General features: G+C 45.1%; 1 protein-coding gene across 6 annotated transcripts in view; it reads left to right on the forward strand.

The window, feature by feature from the left end:
- The window catches only part of MICAL3 (microtubule associated monooxygenase, calponin and LIM domain containing 3), a 248,532-nt gene that overhangs the window by 74,565 nt on the left and 147,779 nt on the right, over window positions 1-26,188 (forward strand). For all 6 annotated transcript variants that reach the window (XM_075122272.1, XM_075122273.1, XM_048828101.2 and 3 more), the window contains 3 exons: window positions 5,510-5,893; window positions 18,780-18,987; window positions 20,415-20,531. In XM_075122272.1, coding sequence (XP_074978373.1) covers window positions 5,630-5,893; window positions 18,780-18,987; window positions 20,415-20,531 — 589 coding nt within the window. In that variant the 5' untranslated portion in view covers window positions 5,510-5,629. The remainder of the gene's footprint in view (window positions 1-5,509; window positions 5,894-18,779; window positions 18,988-20,414; window positions 20,532-26,188) is intronic.

Raw genomic sequence — 26,188 nt, forward strand, 5'->3', positions numbered from 1 at the left:
GAGGTGAGGATTTCTGCTCTCAGGGGAGCCGCCAATCAATGGAACTCAGCATCATTGTACCCTGTGAATGGTGCCGCACTTGCTGGGTGAAACGATAGATGTCAGGTCATTCGGGCTGGGCTCATTCCTTTCCTCCTGAAGCTGGTCTTGTATTATACCAGCTTTCCACATCTCTTACTATTCCCTTGTGATCTTAAAAGGAGAGAGAAAAAGTGAACAGATACATTATATCCGTCTAGCTTCTCTCTTTCATTCTTCCTTGAATGGATAAATGCTGCCGCTGGGCAGTCCTGTATTATGAGCATTTTGTGACTCATGGAAACTGGTTAAAATGAACCCTGAATTAAAAAATTCTTAACTTTGATGACTAAATTGAGCAACTCTGTCTTGCTGAAGGGAATCCTGACTCACCACTCGGCCGTTTGAGACACTGTCATTCTAATCTAGGGTGATCAGATGTCCCGATTTTATAGGGACAGTCCTGATATTTGGGGCTTTTTCTTATATAGGTGCCAATTACCCCCCCCACCCCCATCCTGATTTTTCACACTTACTATCTGGTCACCCTATTCTAATCAAACTGTAGAACAGTGGTTCTCAACCAGGGTTCCAGGGCCCTCTGGGGGGCCATGAGCAGGTTTCAGGGGGTCTGCCAAACAGAGCCAATGTTAGACACGCTGGGGCCCAGGGCAGAAAGTCTGAGCACTGCCGCACAGGACTGAAGCCAGGGCCCTGAGCCCCACCACCCAAGGCTGAAGCAGAGGCCTGAGCAATTCAGCGTTGCAGGGCGCCCTTTGGCGTGGAGCCCTGGGCAACTGCCCTGCTTGCTACCCCTTGCCAACCCTGGCTTTTATATGCAGAAAAACAGTTGTTGTGGCACAGGTGGGCCATGGAGTTTTTATAGCATGGTGGGGAGGGACATGCCTCAGAAAGAGAAAAGGTTGAGAACCCCGGCTGTAGAAGAAGAAGAAAGCTGTCCATTTCTCTTTGTCCCCACTTAGGTGCACTCTTAATTAGGGACTTCTGCTGTGGTCACAGGGTAACTAGGCTTGGAAGCATTAGATTTTTATCAGTCAGTGTCAGTTAACATCAGTTTCACGGTGCGCGCACACACAAACCAACAACAATATTTCTATCCATAATAATTAAATTTTACAGCTAGGAAAAGTAAGAAAAATGCTGCTTGAGAATTTGAGAGACTATCATTAAATAACTGTCTGAAAGCCCCATAATTTCATGCACATATGAAAATGTAAATCGATTTAAAAATCAAGAAAAATGCTTAAAAATAGACATAGGTATCTGCCAGAATTATGAAAAAATAAAAGTTCTGCCAAGTCCTAAGGATAATGCAGTAGGAAGATGCAAAATAGCATTTTAGTTGAGTTCAGGGAAGTAATAATTGTCACAGTGAATCCGGACAGCATCTCAATTCATTTTTCAGACACTGTCAGTTGCCTTGAAATAAGCACTGCAATAGTGAATATAGAATCATATAATCGTAGAAAAGTAGGACTGGAAGGCGGGGGGATGTTTTCTTGAGATGCAGACTTGCTCCTTGTGAGCAGTTAATATGCACTGTTTTCTTTTAGGAAGAGCAGGTTCTCATTTGAGCAGCTTAGTTCCTTTATGGGCTATACCTCTCCCACCTGTGTTCCACCTTGGAGAATGCGTTCAGAGGATACAGATGGAAACCAAAATGCTTCAGCCCCTGCTGAACTTTTGGTTAGTTTATTAGAAGACAAACAGATCTAATGTCCAGTATGTTTTTCTGTCTGCTAAATTTTATGGAACGGAGGCAGATTTAAATAACATCTTAAAACATACTGTGCATGATGTTGGTGTTCTTCTCTCAGTTGTGGAGGGGAAGCAACAAACATTGCAACTGCATCTTTGGTCCTCCTATCTCCCCATTTCTTGTCTTTATAATATGGGGCAAAAATAAGTGGGTTTTTTTTGTAACTCTAGTTATAGCCATCCATTTTGAATTTTGTTTTACAGCCTGATAGCTGGCCTTGCCCTCCAACCCAAAAGGCCTAGTAAATATCCATGTGTCATTTAGCATGAGTTGAATGTTCTGCAAAGGGGGCCATTTCTTTGATTCAATTTGTAATAAATTAAACATTGTTGGCATTAAAAGGAGCTTTTTGGCTGTTCGGAATAACAGTTTTATATTGGATTATATGAAGGATCCTCGCTTGTTCAGAAATTAAGTTCTGAGAGGTGTCTCAGGCTGATGCCTGTAAAGATCAAAGATTCGGAGCATTCCTCTCTTGCCTCTTAACTTTTTTTGCTGGTTATGAAATCACAAGAACCTCAGAACGGATGAATATTGCTTGGAAGAAAAAAATGTTTGTTCTATCTAACGCTTTCCCAGTCACTTGCATGATCAAACTCCAAAGCCCACATCACCTCCGAGACCTCTTCCAACTTGCTAAATTGGACTTAAGAGCCAGGAGGGGAATGAGTTTTGCAGGCAACCCATTCTCTTACCATTTGCACATCTGTTCAAATGTTTATGCAACTTTGAAATTAACATTCTGTGGTGACTGTAGGGAGGAAACACCACCTGGAATCGTTCATAGTATGTTTTATTTTTGTTGGTTTCTTTTGTCCTGGCATGAGCAGGAGATCCTGAGCGTACTTGCAACCATTAGTCAGTGACAACCTCTTGCTATTGTTGTAAATAGAAACATGAGCCCTGTTCCTGCATGCACTTCATGGGCTTTGTCTTTCTTTCCCAACGCTTTAGTGTAGTAGCCAAGGAATGTGCAGAGCTTCTGAGTCAGCAATCAGCTGCCTGGAGACAAAACATGCAGGATACTGCCGACTTGCAGAAAAGCCAGAGACACATACTTATACCCTGGAAACCTGGCGAATACTTCTGCCTGTCCTTGCTTTGGCTCCTGTAGTCCCTGTGATCTCTGGCTTGTTGCCCTCAGATTTCAGGGGCTTCAGTTCTTTGCATTAAGAATGTAGAAATTGTGGCAGTGGGAGGTAAATGGAAATCCAGTGAAGCTACGTGCAGAAAACAGCTGAATTTCTTCATTAAGAATAAAGAAAAGGAGTACTTGTGGCACCTTAGAGACTATTTTCGTGAGCTACAGCTCACTTCATCAGATGCTACTCTGAATCCGTTCTTTAAGAATAAGTGGCTTACATATAACCCCTTATAAAGTGGAGTGTGAAGAGTCCTATATTCCCCTCCCTCCCCCAAATAGTTAATACACTACTTTGGTTAACCTGTGTACAATGAGACAAACTTACAAAAGAAGGTCATGGCTTGGCAGAGTTTAAACACAAAGAAATAGGTTCCTGGAACGGTAGCAGTTCTGGGTTTAACCCACAGGGAGACTCCACTGCAGGATCATCCTGCTGCATTTGTTTGGCGAAATAAAAATAGAGGCAGCATTAATGAATGAATCCTGTGGTGGCTTCGATCTGGGTGCTTTAATAACACTCTGTAGACTACTGGACTTCTCTGCGAAATTGCCATTACCTGCAGGGGGTTTATGTCTCTTAATCTAGATTATTCATTATTGGGAAACATTTTGTAAGTGAAAGGAAACCAGGAAAACATTTAATGCAAGGATCACACTGAGTGTTAGGATCTTTGAGTAATGGTCAGTGACAAGTAGACACAACACAAAACAGAAGTTGTACGTTGCAGCTTTTAGCTAATTGCGGGGAGGGCTTACAGTTAGCGTTGCATAGATTTAAACGAAGTAAGCAATCCAATATGCTTAAAGCACAGTGTCTTCAACCCCTGGAAAAGTATGCCTTGAGAGCCACAGCCTGGAGAGTCTTTTCACTCTTGTGAAATGGGAATTAAGATTAAAAATAAGGAAGATCGTCATTGCCATACCACTTAGTGGATGTTACTGATATGGCCATAACTACTGGCAGCCAATCAGAGAAACCACTTCAATGCAGTAAAACAGTTGCACTAATGAAGTCCGAATCATGTAAACTCGCCACCATGCTCTGGATTCTGTAGGTGAAAACTTGTATCTCTCAACCAAAAAGTAATTCTGTGTTGTGTAATGGGGTATCAGCCTACTCCTCCATTCCCAGCACTGAGTATTCACTGTCATGTTGGGATATGATCCAGCGTGCCCAAACAAACTGCTGCAGAGCTATGACCGATTGGGGCAGAGATATGAGCTGCAGAGATTTGACTTGGCTTCCTTTCTGGTGAGAATCTGAAAGATTTTTATCTGAATCCTTAGATTCCTTTTCTGCCCTAGCCTCTTTCCACCCTCTCCCCTCTCCCCAAAAAACCAAAACAAACCTCTATTTTCAGTAGTATTCTAGGAGCTGCATTTTCATATTCTGTACCAGTGCTTTGTTTCCTCTGCGGCTTTACCCATTCTATGCTCAGATGGCAAACGGCACTCTTTTCTCAGTGTGCAAGAGAATTTTTTTTTTATAGAAATAAAAGACAAAGTACTTTGTGTTTTTTGCTGAAAGAAAAAAAAAAAGCTGCCTTTAATAGGTTCATATAAAATGCTATACCCACTAAAGGGAAAAGTTAACAGTGATGATAATACAGCATCCAAATCGCTCCATCATATCGAGTTTCCGAAAAGCAATTAAGGCCAGAAGAATACCCACAGAGAGGCTAGACAGGGCAAAGTGAATGCCCTGGTATGATGGAGCAAGTACATTGGAGGCATCTTTTTCATTCTAATGATACTGATCTCCTTTGGAAAGCACTGTGAGATCTACTGATGAAATGTTAGATATTTCTATTTTTATTGTTGTCTTTTCTTCCTCAGGCATTTGGTTGCCATTTGCAGGTTAAACTTCCTTGGAGTGCAGTAGGCACAAGCACTTTCCTTAGGTCGCTCTTTAACATTGCTGTGTTTGAGGCTTCTTCAGCCAGTAGCACCATCTTCAACATGCTTTTTCCTCTTCTTCAGGTGCTGTATGTAGAGATGCATGTCGCTTGTTGAATGAAAGAACCAGCATTGATTTTGTTAGCGAAATCCCAACTCTTGCAACTTTTTCCTTATGTTGGTGGTGCTGGTGCTTGTAAGAGGAGCTATGTAAGCATAGCTATGTTATGGAGGTACAGGTCTCTCCACAGCTATGGTTATGTCTAGCTTTTCATTACAATTAAAAGCCTGATGGTTTTTGTTTTTGTTGTTTTTGTTTTAACACTTCCTCCTCCCCTCCCCAACTTCACCAAAATTTTATCCAATTCACTTCAAACTTCTGCCTATGGAGCACAAAAGAAACAAATGTTTGGAAAACCTTGAGTGTGGGAGGGAATCAGACAAAGCATTCATGATTTGATGGTCTTTAAAAAAAGATCAGATGTTTAAATGTTTGAAAAACCGTTCTAATAATTTTTTTTAGAATGTTTTTTCTCCATCAGTTTGGCTGAGAACCTCCGTTGCCTTCCTATTTATGGAAAGATTGAACTACTTTAGGTGGTCAAAGTTGTAACTCTAGAAACATGAGTAAAAATGCAAGTTCATTGACATTTCTCTCTGTTACTTTCTAGGTTAATAATGCTTGTGGGCTAGAGGTGAAAGTGGCTGGGCAGAGCAACATCAGGAAGGCCACCAGACTGGAAGAGCACAGCTGACCCCACACCAACTAGGGCAGCTGTTGAGTGGGAAGCATGGAGGAAAGCAGGAACGAGAAGGTGAACCAAGCCCACATTCTCTTCGACAGATTTGTCCAGGCCACAACCTGTAAGGGGACTCTGAAAGCTTTCCAAGAGCTTTGTGACTACCTAGAGCTAAAGCCCAAGGACTATCGTTCTTTCTATCATAAACTCAAGTCCAAGCTCAACTACTGGAAAGCCAAAGCCCTCTGGGCCAAGTTAGACAAGAGGGGCAGCCACAAAGACTATAAGAAGGGGAAAGCATGCGCCAACACGAAGGTAAGGAAAATGGGTCTCCAAGGAGCTTACACACCTGAACCAGTAATGATCTGCCTAATTCGATACTATTACTTGTCTGCAGAACATGCAAGGGCAGTGCCTGGGTCGGGGGAAATCTATGGGGAAAGGTTTATGAGGAAAAGGAGTTTCTTCTTTGTGCAATTGCACATTTCCATTCCACTGTATGTGTGCGTGTGCCCTGTGCAAAGATATTGGAAACTTTTTTCCCTCAGCGGTACCCGTTGGGGTGGCTGGAGCGCCCTCTGTCACTGGTATAAGGGGGCAGAGCCACTCCAAGCCGCCTCAGTTCCTCTTTACTGATAGTGACAGTTGTCAGAACAATTCAGGCCTGTTAATTCAAGTGCTTCCCTCACTCCTTTTCTGTATATAAACTGTTTACCAGTTTATTATTTATAGTTAGTGTTAGACAACTTGTAGTGCTAGGTTTCCATTTTTGGTCTATTTTGACCACTTTTTATCTTCCAGTACCAGAACAGTGCTGCATTCCCCAGGGTTTAAGTCTTGCTGGACCTTTATGAAACCCATGCTGCTCAGCGACTCACACCCAGTCTGTTTAAAATGTTTGGGGGGAATTCCCTGTTCATGACAAACATTACATTTGCACGTGATTCAAGTGCCATTAAAAAAAATAGGGTGGTGAGGCTTGAGTGCTTGCTTATAGAAGTGGCACTTTGACCCTGCCCCATCAGAGTGGCCACGCGGGGAGAGAGCCTCAAGAACATCAGCTTTGGTATGGAGTGCTCGCCGGAGATGCCTGCAGCTTCTTGGGACTGTACCCCAGGACCAAAGAAAAGGCTCAGGCCTTCCTCAGGTTCCGTTCCTCATTCAGCTGTGTTGGTACTGCAGCCAGACAGAGGCATAAACCTGAAGAAGCATTCAGAGTAGAGACAATCCCCATCCCAGGCAGGCTTGTCACCTCCTTAGAGGGGATCACCATCTTGGGAGCCTGTACCAAGTCTGTTGAGGCTGTCCCCCTGAAAGGCATTTTCAGAGCCAACAGATGATGCTGATCCCAACAACCCCAGAGACACATGCAGCCGCAAGAGACATGCTTAGCCTCACAGTACCGGTATGGCCAGCAGGGAAGGTCCTCAGCTGGTACCGATGCCCATGGTTCATACCTCACCTCATCGAGATCCTGCGGTGCTGCTACCCAAGCCTCCACAGAAGTCCATGTTGTCTAGAGGAAAGCTTCCCATGATTTTCGTGATACCGCCATGCCCAGGCTCAGGCTACCTCTCACCAGTAACAGCTGGATTTGCACCTCCGCTGTCAGAAACCTCTGACTCTTCTTCCTGGGACTTAGAGGTGAGGTCCTCTGTATCCCGCCCAGGATGGGGGAACATACCCCCATCAGAGTAGTTGGGACCCTTCGCCATGCAGCAGCCCCAGCACTGGGATCCTCCTAAAGGTCAATGGCCCAGACAAGGATGGGTCCCAGGCCTAATTCCGTGGCCATTTTGGTGTTTCCCCCCTCCTCGACCTCGTTTCAATCATCTCGCTTGCTGTCATGGAGAGTGCACCAAAGGCATCAGCACAAAGAGCATCATTTTCCCAGTACTGAGATTAGTACCGAGCAGCCAGAAGCCACTCAGGCCCCCTCTCTGCCGCACAACACAGACCAACTGCCACCTCAGATGCCTGTTGCTTCCTCATCATCATCACCAGATGAGGCTGTTGAGCCACTGCCAGATGACCACAAAGTTCATCAAGGTCTTTTAAAAAGAGTTGCCTCTGTACTTCCCATTCAGGCAGACAAGATGCACGAAAGCTCTTAAAAGTTAGTAGTCAACCTGGTATCAGTCACCTCAGCCAGGGTAGCTCTACCAATTAGGCAGACGCTCTTCTTCTTTGCCCCCACAGTAAAACGAGCTGAGAGAAGATACTTTGTCCCCTCTAAAGGGTATGAACACTTTTTTTTATCCTCATCTCCCCTCACAGGTTCTCTTGTGTTGGTAGCTGCCAATGTGTGGGAAAGGCGGGGCCAAAAAGCGTCCATCCACACCTAAAGGCAAAGATTCAAAGAAGCTGGATCTGTTCGGTTGCAAGCTTTGTTCTTCAGGAACCCTGCAATTCAGGATTGCAAACCAACATGCTCTCCTGAGTTGATCTGACTTCACCCTCTGGAAGAACATTATGAAATTTAAAGACAAGCTACCAGAGGGCTATAGATAGGGCCCTACCAAATTCGCAGTCCATTTTGGTCAATTTCGTGGTCATACTTTTTTTTTTTGTTAAATAATTTTTCATGATTTCAGCTATTTAAATCTGAAATTTCACAGTGTTGTAACTGTGGGGGTCCTGACCCAAAAAGGAGTTGGGGGGGGTGTCACAAGGTTATTGTACTGCTACCCTTACTTTTACTCTGCTGCTGGCGTCGATGCTGCCTTCAGAGCTGGGCGGCTGGAGAGCGGCAGCTGCAGGCCGAGAGCCCAGCTCTGAAGGCAAAGCCAGCAGCAGCACAGATGTGAGGATGGCGTGGTCTGGTATTGCCACCCTTATTTCCATGCTGCTGCCCGTAGAGCTAGGCCCTCAGTCAGCAGCTGCCGCTTTCTGGCCGCCCAGCTCTAAAGCCAGCACAGAAGTAAGGGTGGCAATATTGTGACCCTGCCCCTAAAATAACCTGGTGACCCCCCTGCAACTCCCTTTTGGGACAGGACCCCCAATTTGAGAAACGCTGGTCTCCCCTGTGAAATCTATATAGTATAGTATCGGGTAAAAGCACACAAAAGAACAGATTTCACAATCTGTGATGCATTTTTCATGGCTGTGAATTTGGTAGGGCCCTAGCTGTAGACAAGAATTTGCAGTAATGGCTCAAGAGGGTAAACTGGTTGCTAGGACTGCTCTTCAGGATAGTTTGGATAGCGCAGACTCGGCTGCTCAAACCATGGCATCAGCTATTGCTATGAGAAGGTGTTCATGGTTGCAGTTGTCTGGGCTACCTCTAGAGGTCCAACAGACTATCCAGGACCTTAAAAAAAGATAAGATTCCTCCCTCTTTTCAGAGAAAACAGACGACAAGCTTCAGAGCCTTAAGAATTCCGTGGCAGCATTCAAATCCCTTGGGATGCATACCCCCGCAGCAAAAAGAAAAGCCATTTCATCCGCAGCAGCCATACAGACACCCGGGGTTTGCTTTCCTCAGTCCCAAGATCCACTAAGGAGAAAGAGCTGAGGTTCTAGGAGATAGCATCGGTGGGATCATCCTGTCCAGCCACTTCATCCAAGCAGGCATTTTGATGGGTTTGTCAAAGAGAGTGTACTAGTTACCACAGCTCCATCTGTTCTCCAATGTTCGTTTACCAATCGCTAAGGCTATGCGTCTGTCACGGAAGTCATGGATTCCATGATTTTCTATACCCTCCATGACTTCTGCAGTGGCCAGTGTGGTTGCCCCCAGGGCTACCCATGCAGCTGGCCTTGGGGACAGCAAACCACCCGCTGCTGGAACGGCCCCGCAGCCAGCCACTCGGGCGGCCCCGGGGCCAGCTGCACCGGACGCTGCTGGGGTGGCCCCGGCTGCTGGCCCTAGGGACTGCCTGAGCAGTGGTCCGGGACTGGCTGGAGCAGTGGCCCCGAGGACAGTGGCCTCTGGCTGATGGCCCCGGGGCCTGCTCGAGCAGTAGCCATTGAGGCTGGCCCCAGGAACCACCTGAGCAGTGGTCTGGGGATGGCTGGAGTAATGGCCCCAGGGACAGTCACACCAGCCACTGTTCAGTGGCCGCTGGCCTCAGGGACCACCTGAGCAGCAGCTGGTGCCACTAGCCCCGGGGACAGCCCAAGTAGCAGCCGGTGGGACTGGCCCTGGGGCCCGCCCACCTAAGATTTAGTCAGGGGTATTTATAGTAAAGGTAATGGACAGGTCATGTGCTGTGAATTTTTGTTTATTTCCCGTGATCTGTTCAAGATTTTTACTAAAACTGCCCATGACTAAATCGTAGTCTTACCAATTGCTTATCGCACTTCCTTGGTATTTCGACCCACATAACTTCAGGCTGGTGATGGGTCTTAAGCATGGTGGAATAGGAGTATGCCATCCAGTTCAGTTCTATCCCCTCTCCCTGCACCCTCTCTTCCCCATCCTTCTTCAGGAATGAGATTGAGATTGCCCTTCAAATCTGAGTCTAATCACTTCTTCAGGCAGGGGCCATAGAGGAAGTTCCATTGTACCTCGGGGCAAAAGCTTCTATTCCCGCTATTTCCGGATCCCCAAGACAAAGGGGTCTTAGACCTATTTTAGACCTAAGGGAGTTAAACAAATTCCTGAAGAAAATAAAATTCCTAGCTTCAGTTATTCCTTCCCTGGAGCAGGGGGATTGGGACGCTGTCCTGTATTAAAGGACACTTCCATGTCACAATACATCACAACCATCAGAAGTATCTCAAATTCATGGTGAATGGCTGCTACTGTATTATCAGTTCATAGTGTTTCTGTTTGGTCTGTCAGCTTCTCCTCGAGTGTTCATGAAGTGCATGGCGGTTGTAGCAGCTCACCTAAGAAAATTAGATGTCCATGTATTCCTTAACCTGGATGACTGGTTGATCAGAGTTCAGTCCAAAGCTCAAGTCCTATCCAGAATATCAACTGTCCTGTCCATGTTCAACGCACTGGGGCTTCTCGTAAATAGAGACAAATCAATCCTAAAACCAGGACAGACAATAGAAATCATCAGGGCGTTCTTAGACTCCATGAAGGCCAAGGCCTTTCTACCACAAGCCAGGTTTGAAACTTTCAGGTACTTAGTGCTGCAAATGAGAGCATTCCTGTTCTCAGTGGTATGCGGCTGCCTCAATCTTCTTGGTCACATGGCAGTATGTAGTTCATCATGCCAGATTACACCTCAGAAAGCTGCAAGCATGGCTAACATCAGTTTATGCTCTGATTTGTCACCATTTAGACAAACTGCTTTGAGTGACAACATAAATTTTGTCATCTCTCAACTGGTGGATAAACCCTCTGAAAGAGTGCATGAGGGTTTCCTTTCTCTTCCTCACTACTAAACCTCACTGTAGTCATAGATGTGACTCTTCTGAGCTGGGGAACTCATGGATGATCCCTGGAGACTTAAGGTCTTTGACTGTCTTAAGATTTAGAGACTCTATAAATGTCAGGGAGTTGAGTGGTATGTCTAGTCTGCTTGGCCTTCCTCCCCCACATAGTGGGGCAAAAAGTAGTTAATTCTGACAGTTTGACCATGTTTTACATAAACAAATAAGAAGGGGCATGGTTGAACCATCTGTTCCAGAGGCGACCTGCCTCCTGGGACTTATGTATAGCCAACTCAATTAATCTCAGAGCTTCATATTTTCCAGAGAAACTAAACACATTCGCGGATCAGCTGAGCAGATCCTTCTCTGATTTACCACAAATGGTCATTGTGTCCAGATGTGGCTAGGTCCATCTTACAATAGTGGGGGACTCCCCAAGTGGACCAGTTTTCAACAAGAACCAACAAAAAATATTATTAGTTTTGTCCCTGAGGACTCAGCCCAAGCTTGCTGACAGACGCCTTTCTCCTATCCTGGAAGAAATCTCTCCTGTATTCTTTCCCTCCAATTCCCTTTGCCGTCTCAGAGTCATTTTCAAAGTGACACAAGCACATGCTCACTTAATCTTTTTTATAGCACTGGCGTGACCTCATCAGCACTGAGTTGACCCTGCTATCCTTGTCTGTTGAGCCACCCCTGTCTCTCCTGTTGGACCCAGATGTAAGGGCCAGCCAGTTTCTACTTAAAGAATCTCATCCTGGATCTCTTAATGTATTCGTTTATGCTACCAACTAGCTAATCCAATCCACCAGCTAGAATGTTGGCGCATTCTACCAGAGCACAGGCAACTTCTGCAACTATCTTGGCTCAAGTGCCAACCACAGACATTTGTAAAGCCGCCACTTCATTCCACACTTTTGCTTCTCATTATGCCGTTTCCCATCAGTCCAGACACAATGGCAGTTTCTGACAGGTTGTCGTACTATCTCTGTTCTGGTAGACACCGAACCCACCTTCGTGCATGTTTTCTTTTAAGTCTCCTAAAGTGGAATGGACATGTGCAGTCACTCAAAGAAACTGGTTACCTACCTATCTGTAACTTCGAGATGTGATGCACATGTCCATTCCACAACCCACTCTCCTTCTCCTCTCTGTCGGAGTCCGTCTGGTATGAAGGAACTGAGGGCGGGTTGAAGGTCGGCTTTGTCCTTTTATACCAGCACACAGTAGCGTGTGGCAGCTGAGGACTCCAGCCAGCTCGGCAGGTACCACTGAGAGGAGAAAAGTGCGTGAGGCGTGCATGCACCTACAGAGGAACAGATATGTGCAACATGTCTCAAAGAATAACCGTTACAGAAAGGTAGGTAAATGTTTTATGTCATCACTTTCAGCATGGTGAAGGATCGAGAGAATTTTACAGGTCTACATTTACATTCTGTGTGCTTACAAGTCTACATTACAGCACACACCAGCCTTTTAAGATGAATTACTTACAATGAGGACTTTCTGCTCTAAATCTGAACAGAATTCATTAAAAGAGTTGTAAGGAAGAGAAAATCACATTCTGTGCTAGGTTTTTCCTCTAGCAATTAAGCTCTCACAGTGCAGTTATCTGGTTATCTGCACAGAATCACTTTTCAGTAATTATACATTTAAATATACTCATGCGTTCTTTTTTTATAAGTGATCACCCAGTTTCTTTTAAAAAGGAAGGTGAGAGAGAGGAGTATGATACAATTAAGAATCTCAAGAAATTAGAGTGGGAGTATGTCTTGCTTCGCTCACCAAGGGTGAGATGTTGTTCATTGCTATATATTCACCTTCCCTGAGGAAGCAAATGTCTTGATTAATTCCTGTATTGCAGAAACTGAAACGGAAGTAATTTCTGTTAATGTGCAGTCAATGATCTGTAATCTAGATGACTGAACTTTAACTCCCCACTTGGATATTAGAAGGTTACTTCAGTTTTTCTCCTTTGTTTGTTTGTTCAATTCTGTTTTTATAGGGTTGGTAACTAAAGGCTACAGTACGAAATATTTACGCTAATAGTGGTATGTTCTTGAAGACATATGCACAGCTCTAAGATTTGCTGCATGCCTTTAAACAGATATCCCGTGTTGGGCTGTTTTCATGTAGAGAAATGCGATGCACATATGAGTTTTTACTTTTACCTAGTTTCTCTAATGCTGTTAATTACTTGTCTCAAATGCTGGTTGAATCCCCCATTAAGGCTTTTTTATATATGATGTCTGAGAAATGACCATATTTGTACTATACATAGTGCTCAAGTGAGAGTTGAGTTTATTTGATTTAAAGAAAGCTTATGTTACTTGTTCACTTTTACAATTTTTTATATTCCTGCTTTTAAACACAATTTGCAGACAACTAGTTAAAAACACACACAAATTTAAATGGGGAAAAAAACTATTTTGAAGTTTCCCTTAAGGGCTAAGATTTTACATATGTTAAGTCAGGACATTTATCTATCATTTCTCGAATAACTTCAGTTCTGTCATATTGTGCACGCACACTTGACCAATTTTTAGGAAAGTTTCAGAACATCCAAACTGGGGTGAAATTGAGGGGTTGAGGTAATCAGAAGCCTTGGTGCTATGAAACTGGAGAGGGGGGTGCTAATCCTTTGAATCTCAGCTTTAGCTCTGCAATCTTAAGAGCTGTGTTGGACTGAAGCTCTGCAGGTGTGTGAGTTCAGTCATTGCAACATATAGCCAACATTCAGCTAACCAGAAAATTATGCTTATAGAGTATTAAAGCAGAAGAGTTGCACGTGGTGTTTTGCTCAGACTTGAGCACTTAAACACTGTGACATAAGCATTAAAAATGTAATGTCATAGGGTTATTTCACTGTGAGAACCACTGCTCCAAATGTCTTTACTCTTGTTCCTGAAAAATCTCAGCTATAGGGTATTTTTGAGGGGGAAGTTGCGTATAATGCACAAAGTTGTTGCGGCTATTGATCATAATTCCCACCTCAAGTTAGAACTTGTCACTGTCTCCAGTTGTAGAGCTTCAGTTAAATTACTGTTAGCACCTCCTTATAAATCCAATACATAGCGCTTTGAATTCTGAACATTCTTACAGGAGAGCCAGTTTTTGCATGAGGTCTCAACCTGGAAAGGGGCTGGAAGTGTGAGGAAGAGATGATCAGTTTAAAAACAAAAAGAAAAGGAGTACTTGTGGCACCTTAGAGACTAACCAATTTATTTGAGCATGAGCTTTCGTGAGCTACAGCTCACTTCATCGGATGCATACCGTGGAAACTGCAGCAGACATTATATACACACAGAGATCATGAAACAATACCTCCTCCCACCCCACTGTCCTGCTGGTAATAGCTTATCTAAAGTGATCATCAAGTTGGGCCATTTCCAGCACAAATCCAGGTTTTCTCACCCTCCACCCCCCCACACACAAACTCACTCTCCTGCTGGTAATAGCCCATCCATCTCAGCCCAGCAGAAGCAGCTCTCCTATCTCGGGGCCTCTCCTTCTGCCCCTCCACCCCCACGAACATGATACAGTTCTGTGGTGACCTAGAATCCTATTTTCGACGTCTCCGACTCAAGGAATATTTCCAAAATACCTCTGAACAACATACTAATCCACAGAGGCCTCCCTACCAACACTACAAAAAGGAGGATTCTAGGTGGACTCCTCCTGAAGGTCGAAACAACAGACTGGACTTCTACATAGAGTGCTTCCGCCGACGTGCACGGGCTGAAATTGTGGAAAAGCAGCATCACTTGCCCCATAACCTCAGCCGTGCGGAACACAATGCCATCTACAGCCTCAGAAACAACTCTGACATCATAATCAAAAAGGCTGACAAAGGAGGTGCTGTTGTCATCATGAATAGGTCGGAATATGAACAAGAGGCTGCTCGGCAGCTCTCCAACACCACTTTCTACAAGCCATTACCCTATGATCCCACTGAGAGTTACCAAAAGCAACTACAGCATTTGCTTAAGAAACTTCCTGAAAAAGCACAAGATCAAATCTGCACAGACACACCCCTGGAACCCCGACCTGGGATATTCTATCTACTACCCAAGATCCATAAACCTGGAAATCCTGGGCGCCCCATCATCTCAGGCATTGGCACCCTGACAGCAGGATTGTCTGGCTATGTAGACTCCCTCCTCAGGCCCTACGCTACCAGCACTCCCAGCTACCTTCGAGACACCACTGACTTCCTGAGGAAACTTCAATCCATCGGTGATATTCCTGATAACACCATCCTGGCCACTATGGATGTAGAAGCCCTCTACACCAACATTCCACACAAAGATGGACTACAAGCCGTCAAGAACACTATCCCCAATAATGTTACGGCTAACCTGGTGGCTGAACTTTGTGACTTTGTCCTTACCCATAACTATTTTACATTTGGGGACAATGTATACCTTCAGATCAGCGGCACTGCTATGGGTACCCGCATGGCCCCACAGTATGCCAACATTTTTATGGCTGATTTAGAACGCTTCCTCAGCTCTCGTCCCCTAAAGCCCCTACTCTACTTGCGCTATATTGATGACATCTTCATCATCTGGACCCATGGAAAAGAAGCCCTTGAGGAATTCCACCATGATTTCAACAACTTCCATCCCACCATCAACCTCAGCCTGGTCCAGTCCACACAAGAGATCCACTTCCTGGACACTACAGTGCTAATAAACAATGGTCACATAAACACCACCCTATACCGGAAACCTACTGACTGCTATTCCTACCTACATGCCTCCAGCTTTCACCCTGACCACACCACACGATCCATCGTCTACAGGCAAGCTTTGCGATACAACCCATTTGCTCCAACCCCTCAGACAGAGACAAACACCTACAAGATCTCTGTCAAGCTTTCTTACAACTACAGTACCCACCTGCGGAAGTGAAGAAACAGATTGATAGAGCCAGAAGAGTTCCCAGAAGTCACCTACTACAGGACGGGCCTAACAAAGAAAATAACAGAACGCCATTAGCCGTCACCTTCAGCCCCCAACTAAAACCCCTCCAACGCATTATTAAGGATCTACAACCTATCCTAAAGGATGACCCAACACTCTCACAAATCTTGGGAGACAGGCCAGTCCTTGCCTACAGACAGCCCCACAACCTGAAGCAAATACTTACCAACAACCACATACCACACAACAGAACCACTAACGCAGGAACTTATCCTTGCAACAAAGCCCGTTGCCAACTGTGCCCACATATCTATTCAGGGGACACCATCACAGGGCCTAATAACATCAGCCACACTATCAGAGGCTCGTTCACCTGCACATCCACCAATGTGATATATGCCATCAAGTGCCAGCAATGCCCCTCTGGTCAAACTGGACAGTCTCTACGTAAAAGAATAAATGGACACAAATCAGATGTCAAGAATTATAACATTCATAAACCAGTCGGAGAACACTTCAATCTCTCTGGTCACGCAATCACAGACATGAAGGTCGCTATCTTAAAACAAAAAAACTTCAAATCCAGACTCCAGCGAGAAACTGCTGAATTGGAATTCATTTGCAAATTGGATACTATTAATTTAGGCTTAAATAGAGACTGGGAGTGGCTAAGTCATTATGCAAGGTAGCCTATTTCCCCTTGTTTTTTCCTACCCCCCCCCCCCCCCAGACGTTCTGGTTAAACTTGGATTTAAACTTGGAGAGTGGTCAGTTTGGATGAGCTATTGCCAGCAGGAGAGTGAGTTTGTGTGTGTGTGTGTCCCCTGGAAAAAAGGGGGTGAGAGAGCCTGGATTTGTGCTGGAAATGGCCCACCTTGATTATCATGCACATTGTGAAGAGAGTTGTCACTTTGGATGGGCTATTACCAGCAGGAGAGTGAGTTTGTGTGTGTGGGGGGAGGGGTGGGGGGTGGAGGGTGAGAAAACCTGGATTTGTGCTGGAAATGGCCCAACTTGATGATCAGTTTAGATAAGCTATTACCAGCAGGACAGTGGGGTGGGAGGAGGTATTGTTTCATGATCTCTGTGTGTATATAATGTCTGCTGCAGTTTCCACGGTATGCATCCGATGAAGTGAGCTGTAGCTCACGAAAGCTCATGCTCAAATAAATTGGTTAGTCTCTAAGGTGCCACAAGTCCTCCTTTTCTTTTTGCGAATACAGACTAACACGGCTGTTACTCTGAAACCAGTTTAAAAACAATTTGCTTAAATATCTGTGGGATCCCTGAATGACTCTTAGCTTAGTAGTAATATTTTTTAGTAAGTTGTCCTGTGGAGGCACAAGAATGGACATCCATCAATATATTATTAGATGCCTTACATGCTACATTCAGAATATCTAAATGCTTAAGTATGACCTAAACTTGTATTTGAAGAAAGAATGAGAAGTAGAATTTAAGAAAAATACCTTAGTAGGACAAAATCATTGCTAATTAATATACAGGAACATTCTGTGGACCTGAATTTATGAGCTGTCCGGTATAAAATAATTCATTTACTCTCTTGGATCCTATCATGACTACTTCACAATGGGAGCGTCATCAGAAAAATAAAAGTTGGCTGTGTAAATGTGGCCTGGATGCTTATATCATATTTAGTCCTCTTTGGGGATGTGGTTGCGAAAAAAACGGAGCGGTCATTAACTTTGTATAAAGATGCAGCTGTTCAGCTACTAGGTAATACTTATCCTCTTCGGAACCTTGACAGACGGAAGAAAAGTTTTTGAGAATTGTATGATCAACAAAGAAATCGATAACAAATGGGAAAAACAGGTGTTTTTTGTACTCAACAGAAGTCAGTTCCTATGTTTTCAGGCAGAAAAATAATATGATAAAGGTGGACTGTTTACTACAGATCACTTTGTGAGCCATTTGGGCTAGTATACAGGGTTTCTCTGAGGCCGTAGGATTGCACTCTGGGTAAGTAATGCTAGCATGCCATCTTGGAGTTTTTTAATCCTACTAAGACATTATGGTGCTCTCACTATTCAAAGATAGCTGGCTCTGTAATTATGTTCAGATTACTAGTTAACTTTCCTTTAATACTAATAGTGCTTGTAAGTGGAGTGAAGAATGAGATGGGAGGAAGAGAGAACACACAGCAGAAGTAGACTTGAAGGGAAATGTGTCCTGCTAGAAATTGTCTAGTCAGTTAGAAAAGAGCTGTGTCTATGCTAAATTTTGTTTCCTAAAACTTCCCAGTGTTGCTGCTTTGACGGTGGCAATGGTAGGAATGGTAGAGTAACCACAAATCTGCATTTTTACTGCAGTGTTGTCCCGTGCTGCTCAGAATGGAACTCGGTGAGCTATTGATTCAAATATCCTAGCTCCTGTGTCTTGCCTACCCTAGTAGTCTCACCATTGCTACCACTGGTGCAGCTCCACAGCAGTGGGAAATTTTAAGGAAAAAGTCTCGTGTAGGCAAGGCCATTGGTAGTTGCCTCCTAAATGGCCAATTCAGGCTTTGGGAAGTAAAAGTAGAAAGAGAAAATGGCTAAATTACCTGCTGTAAGGAGAGAAATTAATACAAACTGGGCCAGGATCCTTTGGAACTCTTGCCGCTACCCAAATTTTACAAAGATGGAAGAGTACAGCTTGGCACACTTCTTCAATGAGACTTGAAAATTCACAATTGGTTTGTTCGCTCCTCACCTTTTCCACTGGTGTAACATTCTTACTTTAATTCAGGCTGCAGTAACTGCATTAACAGATTAGTGACAGAGCACACAGGTGACATCAAAAGGGTTTGTGTCTGGTGAAATCCCAGCTTGTGATGCAGCTATAGGACAATAGGACTAAGTGAAGTGCCTTGTGCTACTTTGAAGATGTGGTAGAAATATTTTTTTTTATTCAGGTCTGTAACATTGTTTGGTGCCAATGTCTTGCAGTGTCTCATAATTGGGGCTGGACCCTGTGGCCTTCGTACAGCCATCGACCTGTCCTTACTAGGAGCCAAGGTAGTGGTCATAGAAAAGCGGGATGCCTTCTCTCGCAACAATGTGCTGCACCTGTGGCCATTCACCATACACGACTTGCGGGGCCTTGGCGCCAAAAAGTTCTATGGCAAGTTCTGTGCAGGAGCCATCGACCACATCAGTAAGTAAAGCATCTGTTATCCACACATCCGATCTCACTTCTCCTCAGGGAAAAGGTGGGAGATATCATTTAGTGACTCAATAAAATCTGATCTACAGCTCCTCTGATCTGCTGTGTCCCTGTAATATGTGACTGATGCAATTCAGTCCTGTGTTTTTATAGCATTGTTTGGGCCAGATCTAGACGTGGGCTAAAGGTGGGGCTGTTGCAGAACCTGTAATTGCAACCCAGCATACACCTGTGATCTTGCCATTAACCCTTCCTTTCTACTTTGAAAATTAGACTTGGGGAACCAACTCCCCCCCTTCCAACTGATAATTCTCTTTAAGTGCCTCAGTGAGATCCCTGCAACTGTCACACCAATCCTTTGCCCTAGAAATGCTAGGCAAGTTGCAGAAAATATCCTAATACTCCTGAACATCACACTTTGCATATGGCCCTGCAAAACCCAAAAATGTAGAAATAAAGCTATGACACTCCTGGTACAGGCAATATAAGACAATTTCACATAGGTTGTAATCTATACATTTGGAAGAGTGGAAAGGAGTGGTGAAGATGGATTCACTACTTAATGTTTTTAGGAAAGTGACTGAGGACAAGGAAAGATGCCAGATTATGAATAGGATTTGATTGGGTAGAGGGTTAGGAATCAAGCTACTGAGAAGATAAGATAAGTTTGATTTAAATGGGGGATCTACTGCCATTTTAAAGCTGAATGACTATGCTTCACTGTCGCAGGGTAATGCATTCCTTTGTTTTTGATCATGTATTGGGCATGTCGCCAGCCAGTTCCTTTTAACACAAGGATGTTTTCTGCCAAGTGGTGAGCAAACAAAAGCTGGAAGATAGGGAAGAAAATCCTACCTAGCAACAGCTAATAAACAGGACTTGGCCTCCAGTGTAGGAAAAAGGTCTAGCTCTTGTTTTGAAGTGATAGATAGGACTGACAGAAAAATCTCTGGAACTTTGATCTTATAGACAGACACGCACAGAGCATTCCATCCTCTCTTGTCCCCGTCTTCTCCCCCACCCTTGAATCACAACAATTAAGTGGAGTCCTGAATTAGCCAGCCGAGTTTTCCCTGCAGAGTAGCAGTGTCTTTATTGCCTGTAGTATTCCTCCAGGCCTACAAACTGTCTACCTCACTCTAAGAAGTTGTGCTAGCTCTCGAAAGAGCAGGAGGTGTTAAGCTTGATGCCCTGCCATGAACTCTGGACCACAATCCTTGGGATAGGAAGGCAGGTGTTGGACAAACTTGCCCATTGGTCTGGGAGAGTGATTTCTGTGTTCTTTAAAACCATCTTATAAAATGCTTTATTTCTAAAAATGATCTGAAGAGGCTGATGTAGTAACTGGTGCTTCCATAAGATGTGCACCGATAGACAAAATCTATCTTTATTATAAATGTTCATCTCCTGTCCTGCAGGTATCCGTCAGCTCCAGCTCATCCTCTTGAAGGTTGCCTTGATCTTGGGAATAGAGATCCATGTCAATGTGGAATTCCAGGGGCTTGTCTATCCCCCTGAGGACCAAGAGAATGAGAGTAAGTAAAGACAAAATGGGGGGGGGAGTAGGGGAGTAAAAATGAGACAGGTGCATGCACACAATGCTGTTCTTCAGAATGAAAAAGTAGGCTAGTTTAATCCAATCGGTTTTACTCTCTAGTACATAAATGTGTTGCTTCTGATTGGTCCCTGTGGGTATTCACTGGGGGTTTGGATGTGCTCTCTTTGCCTTGGTTCAGAAATTCTTCAGTAGCAGTGTCTGTTGGTTTGCACCTGCACCTTTCGTCTCATGTGCTCTGAACCGAGGGCATAAGGGGAAGTGTAGACCAATCACCTCTCCAATTTCTGCTCTACTTCAAATCTGAAGAGGATCTGAGCAGTGGGGAAGGAGGGTGGGACGCAAATACAGAGGGGAACCATGCAACTTGAAGGATTCTCTAGCTACTATAAGGTATAAGTAACCTTCCCGCTTCTTTGAATACTGGTCTCCATGGGTATTTACTGTAGGTGACTCCCAAGCAGTGATTCTTGAGGAGGCAGGTGTAAGAAGGTGCTCTGCACCAGTATGCAGGATTGCTGAACCAAAGGAAGCCCCCACAGTCATGGCTTGCATGAGGGCATAGTACTTGGTAGCCATGGAAATGAAGCCTCAGGTTGCTCTGTTGATCTGGGGGGGGATTTCTTGAGCTTGAGTTCTGGCAGAATGAGCCCTGACAGATAGATAGTAGTTTAGTCATAGTCAGTAGGGATGGGGGGGGGTCTGCCCTGCCCTGCCCTCCATTGTTCTCCCAGGGCATTTAGTGTAACCGGGGTTCTGGGCTTCAAGTCCACCCTGGCCTGCCTTCAGGACTTCCCAGTGAGTGACCCTCTTGAGAGTTGCCTTGGGGGATCACACATTTCGTCAGTGTGAGAGACCTGCTACTCCTTTCCCCTTGGCACTAGGCAGTCTCTGGAATTTAGGCTGCAGATGTCTAATGGAGCCCTCCATGAGGCCCCTGGCATATCTGGGACCCTTCTGCTCTCCCTCTCATTGGTCAGAGGCTCTGGGCAGTATTTCACTAGCAACAGCATTTTCCAGCTCAGAATCCTGCAGCAGTCCCAAGGACTCCATGAAATGAAGATATGAAGAAGAAATGAGAAACAGCTATAGAAAGAGAAAAATTACTGCATAAGACCACCAAGAAATGGGCTGCCTTTTTCCCCACCCTTGATACCAGGTGAGACTCCGTGCCCCAGAGTGGGTTCACCCAGAGCTCACAGGGAGCCCGGGCCAGGTGCTTCTGGCACTAAACCTCCACAAAGGTGTGTAAGGATAGGAAGGAGAACTCGCCCACCACACCACACCGAGATCTGTGCCCAGCCCCACCTCAGGACACCAACCTATACTGAAGTACCTGGCCAGTTCTCCTTCCTACAAACCTCATTACAGCGTTCTTGAGGACCTGGCAATTTACACAGATCCTGAGTTGCCGAAACAATAGGACTCTGTTCTAGTCCGAGACATCACTGCACTGTTCCCATGTTGTTCACTGGTCCCATGTGCTAGCTGAGCCATGGATGCTTCAACGCTGTTGGGACGCTACTCGCTGAGGTATACCTTTGACCATCCTGCCATAAGACAGATGGTACCAACAGACCCACCTACCGTGTTGGATGACTGTTACTCCGCAGATGAACAGGAGGTGATACCACCGGTTCTCCCAATGGTCCAGACATAGGACATTGGTCCAGGTGGTTTCCAGAGGCCCCTACATTCCCATGACCTATACTATACAATGGTACCCCCCCTTGGCACCTGCTTCTGTACTGTATATGAGCTTACACACTGGCGATACTGGAGCTCTTGGAATCCATGCTATTGAGCCTCAGACTGAGGAGCTGGGGGCATCACTTTTGGCAGAAATTACCTCCAAGAGAGGAGCCTCAACTCCTCAGGATCATATGGAGGAACAAGAACAACTGGACCTGTCAGTACCGCCAGATCCTCCAACAGCATCATCATCATCTTCTTCAGATGAAGCAATGGCACCACCCTCTCTCTCCCCTCCAGAGGACTACAGGCAGTACCGGGAACTTCTGAGGAGGATCTGTGAAACCCTCCAGATTCCACTAGAAGAGGCTTCAGGATCCTACACAAACTTCTGGATATTCTCCAGTACACATCCTTCCAAGGTGACTCTCGCTATTAATAAGCCCATTTTAGAGCCTGCTGAGGACATTTGATACACACCTGCCACCTGTTCCCTGACCTCTGAGAGGATTGAAAAGAAATATTTTGTTTCCCTTCGGGGAGAAGTACTTTTTTCACACCCTAAGCTGGACTCTCTGATTGTCCAAGCAGTCATGGTGCGGAACAGACTACATCAACCCAGGTCCACTCCTTTGGACAAGGATTCCAAGAGACTGGATCTCTTCATCAGAAAGAACTTTTCTTCAGCCAGCCTACTATTCCACATTGTGAACTAGCAGGCAGTCATGGCAAAGTATGACTTCATCAACTACAACAAGCTGTCAGAGTTTGTCAATAAGGTATTGCAGGACTGTAGGCCTCAATTCCAGACTATTCCTAGATGAAGGGAAGCTGGTAGCTAGATTGTCCCTTCAGGTGTCACTTGATGCAGCAGACCTGGCTTCCTGTGCCATGGTGACCTTGGTAGTCATGAGGCAGATCTCTTGGTTGCAGTCATTGGAGTTCCCCAAAGAGATCCAGTTGATGTTTGATAAATTGGAGAGAGTTCAGAGACGAGCCAGGGGAATGATTAAAAGATTAGGAAACTTGCCAGATAGTGATAGACTCAAGGAACTGAATCTATTTATCTTAAGAAAGAGAAGGTTAAAAGGTGACTCGATCAGTCTTTGTAAGTACCTACGAGGGGAACAAATACTTGATGATGGACCCATCAGTCTAGCAGAGAAAAGTATAACGTGATTCAATGGCTGAAAGTTGAAAATAGAAAAATTCGGACAGGAAATAAGATCTAAATTTTTAAGAGTGGGAGTTATTAATCACTGGAATAACTTAGCAAGGATTGTGGTGGATTCTCCATCGCTGGAAATTTTTAAATCAAGATTGGATATTTTCCTGAAATATATGCTGTAGGAATTGTTTTGGGGAAGTTCTATGGCCTGTGTTATACAGCACGTCAGACTAGATCATCACAATGGTCCTTTCTGGCCATAGAGATTCACAGATTTGTAAATTCTGTTTTGAGGATAACAACCTATTTAGGGAGAAAACTGAGTTGCTTCTTTCCCTTAAGAGTTCTTGTGCCACCTTCTACTCTTTGGGAATATACACCCCTGCTCTTCACAGGTAAATTTTCTAAGCTGCCACTACAAAGATACCAGCCAACCCCATAGCTGTTCTACCACCAGAGGGCCTATGAACTCCTGAAAAGATGTCAGAGGGTGCAGCACGACATACACCTCATACCACAACCATCCCCTCTCCAGACTCAAACACCTACCAAGTCATTTTGATGGGACGTTCGAGAGCCATCAGCCAGTCCAGGCACAACCAGTCTCCTTTCCCCCTTTCATTGTTTTCCCCTGACCTGTTTTCTTCTTGTGCGGCAGCTTATATAACATTAGACAAATTGGTCTCAGACAACATTGCAACTGGGTACGTAATCAAATTCCTGTTGTCCCACCCTCTTGAAAATCTGCCCCAGTTCAGAGACATCCACCCAGCGCACAGGAGATGGCTGCATTTCACAGTGAGGTTAGTGCATTCCAATACATGATTCTCCCCTTTGCCCTTTCAGCAGCCCCAAGGGTTTATACAAAAGTCATGGCAGAGGTGGCAGCACAACTCTATATTTCCCTGCCTACATTACTGGCTGCTCACAAGAGGATTGTAGTGCAAGGAGCAGGTAGCACTCATCTCCTTACTCAACTTGAGTCACGACTCCAGGTAAATCCAGGAAAGTTCACTTTAACACCCACAACAACTACAAAATTTACTGGAGCAAATCTAGACTCTATTGCAGCCAGAACCTGTTTACCACAGGACAGATTCCTTGCAAAGATAGACCTCATTATTCACCTTCGTCTCAGCCCTCAGACATCAGTCCAGTCTTACTTCATCTTGCTAGGTCACCTGGCTGCATGCATTTACTTTGATTCCCTTTGCAAGGCTCCACCTTCACGGTCTCCAGGCTTGGCTGAGGAAGCAGAGACCCCCTAGACAAAAGTCTCATTTTCTCAGTGTCCTGATATCACTCACCTAGTGGGAAAAGAGGGGCAATGTTTGTGTAGGGTTCCTTTTGTTCCTGTGCCACCCACAAAGACACTTGTTAGGGATTCCTCTCTACTGGGCTGAGGAATGGATGTGGACAACCATGCAGCTCAGGGTTCCTGGATTCTGCAAGAATCCACACTCTGCGTCAATGTTCTTGAGCTTCGGGCAGTACACAGGGTGTAAGAGGTTCCTGCCCTTCATCCGGTCCACTGAGGGTCTGGTCAGGTCAGACAACAGGGCCGCTGTTTATTATGCAAACAAATGAGGGAGCAAGGTCTGCCCCACTCTGCAGGGAAGCAGTCAAACTCTGGAACTGGTGCATACAGCATCAGATTACCCTCTATGCAGTGTACCTACCAGGAGTAATGAACTCCCTTGCAAACACCATAGGCATTTTCAAAAGGGGAAGCACCACGTGTCGTTAGTCCAGCAGATTTTTTTGTCAGTGGGGATTCCCATCGTGGGAGCTTGTTGCAACCAATGGAAACAGAAAGTGCCCAACCTATTGCTCTCAAGACTCACAGGGGCAGGACTCCAGAGGGGATGCCTTCCCAGTGCAATGGTCAGACCTGCTGAAGTATGCTTTCCCTCCCATTCCCCTCCTACCTCACGTCCTCTGAAAGATCAAGTGCGACAAGGCAACAGTGATTTTGATAGTGACATGGTGGTCATGACTGTTTTGGTTCACCACAGCTGGGCAGATGGCCTCCCGCCCATGCATTCACCTGCAGCTGTCTCCCAGCCTGCCACAGAACAGAAGCATTCCCAACCATCCCACCCCCCACACCTCTCTATCTGGCAGATTGGTTATTGGATGGACATCAGACTTGCACAGATCTTGCTTGGAGGAGGTCCAATCCATCCTTCTCAATAGCAGGAAGCCCTCAACAAGAAAGTGTTATGCTTCCAAATGGAAGCGGTTCTCCCTGTGATGCCAGAGCATCATTTCCCTTTGAAGAAGTCCAGAATTCCTCTTATCTTGGACTGTCTCCTCTCTCCTCTCCTTTAGGTCATCAGGCCTATCCATCAGTTCACTATGGGTACACTTAGCGGCTATCAGTGTCTCTCATTCTTTGGTAAAGAGCTGTCGGTTTTCACCCACCCCATAACAGTAAAGTTGTTAAAAGGCATTGTCAGAAACTACCCACCAGTTTCAAAATTTATGCCTGCTTAGGATGTGAACCAGATACTGCTGGCGCTTATGAACCTGCCATTTGAACCTTTTGGCATCCTGTTCCTTCTTACACTTATTGATGGAGGTGGCATTCCTAACAGCTATCGCCTCAGCCAAGAGGGCGGGTGAACTTGGGTCCCTGATGGTGGACCCACCTTATACAGTCTTTCACAGAGACAAAGTATGCCTGAGATTGCATCCCAAGTTTGTCCTCATGATTCCACCTGATTTTCCCTTGAACCAGAAGGTTTACCTTCTTGTATTTTACCTGAGACCTCACA

Source organism: Caretta caretta, chromosome 1 (assembly GCF_965140235.1).
Source record: "Caretta caretta isolate rCarCar2 chromosome 1, rCarCar1.hap1, whole genome shotgun sequence".
Taxonomy (NCBI): domain Eukaryota; kingdom Metazoa; phylum Chordata; order Testudines; family Cheloniidae; genus Caretta; species Caretta caretta.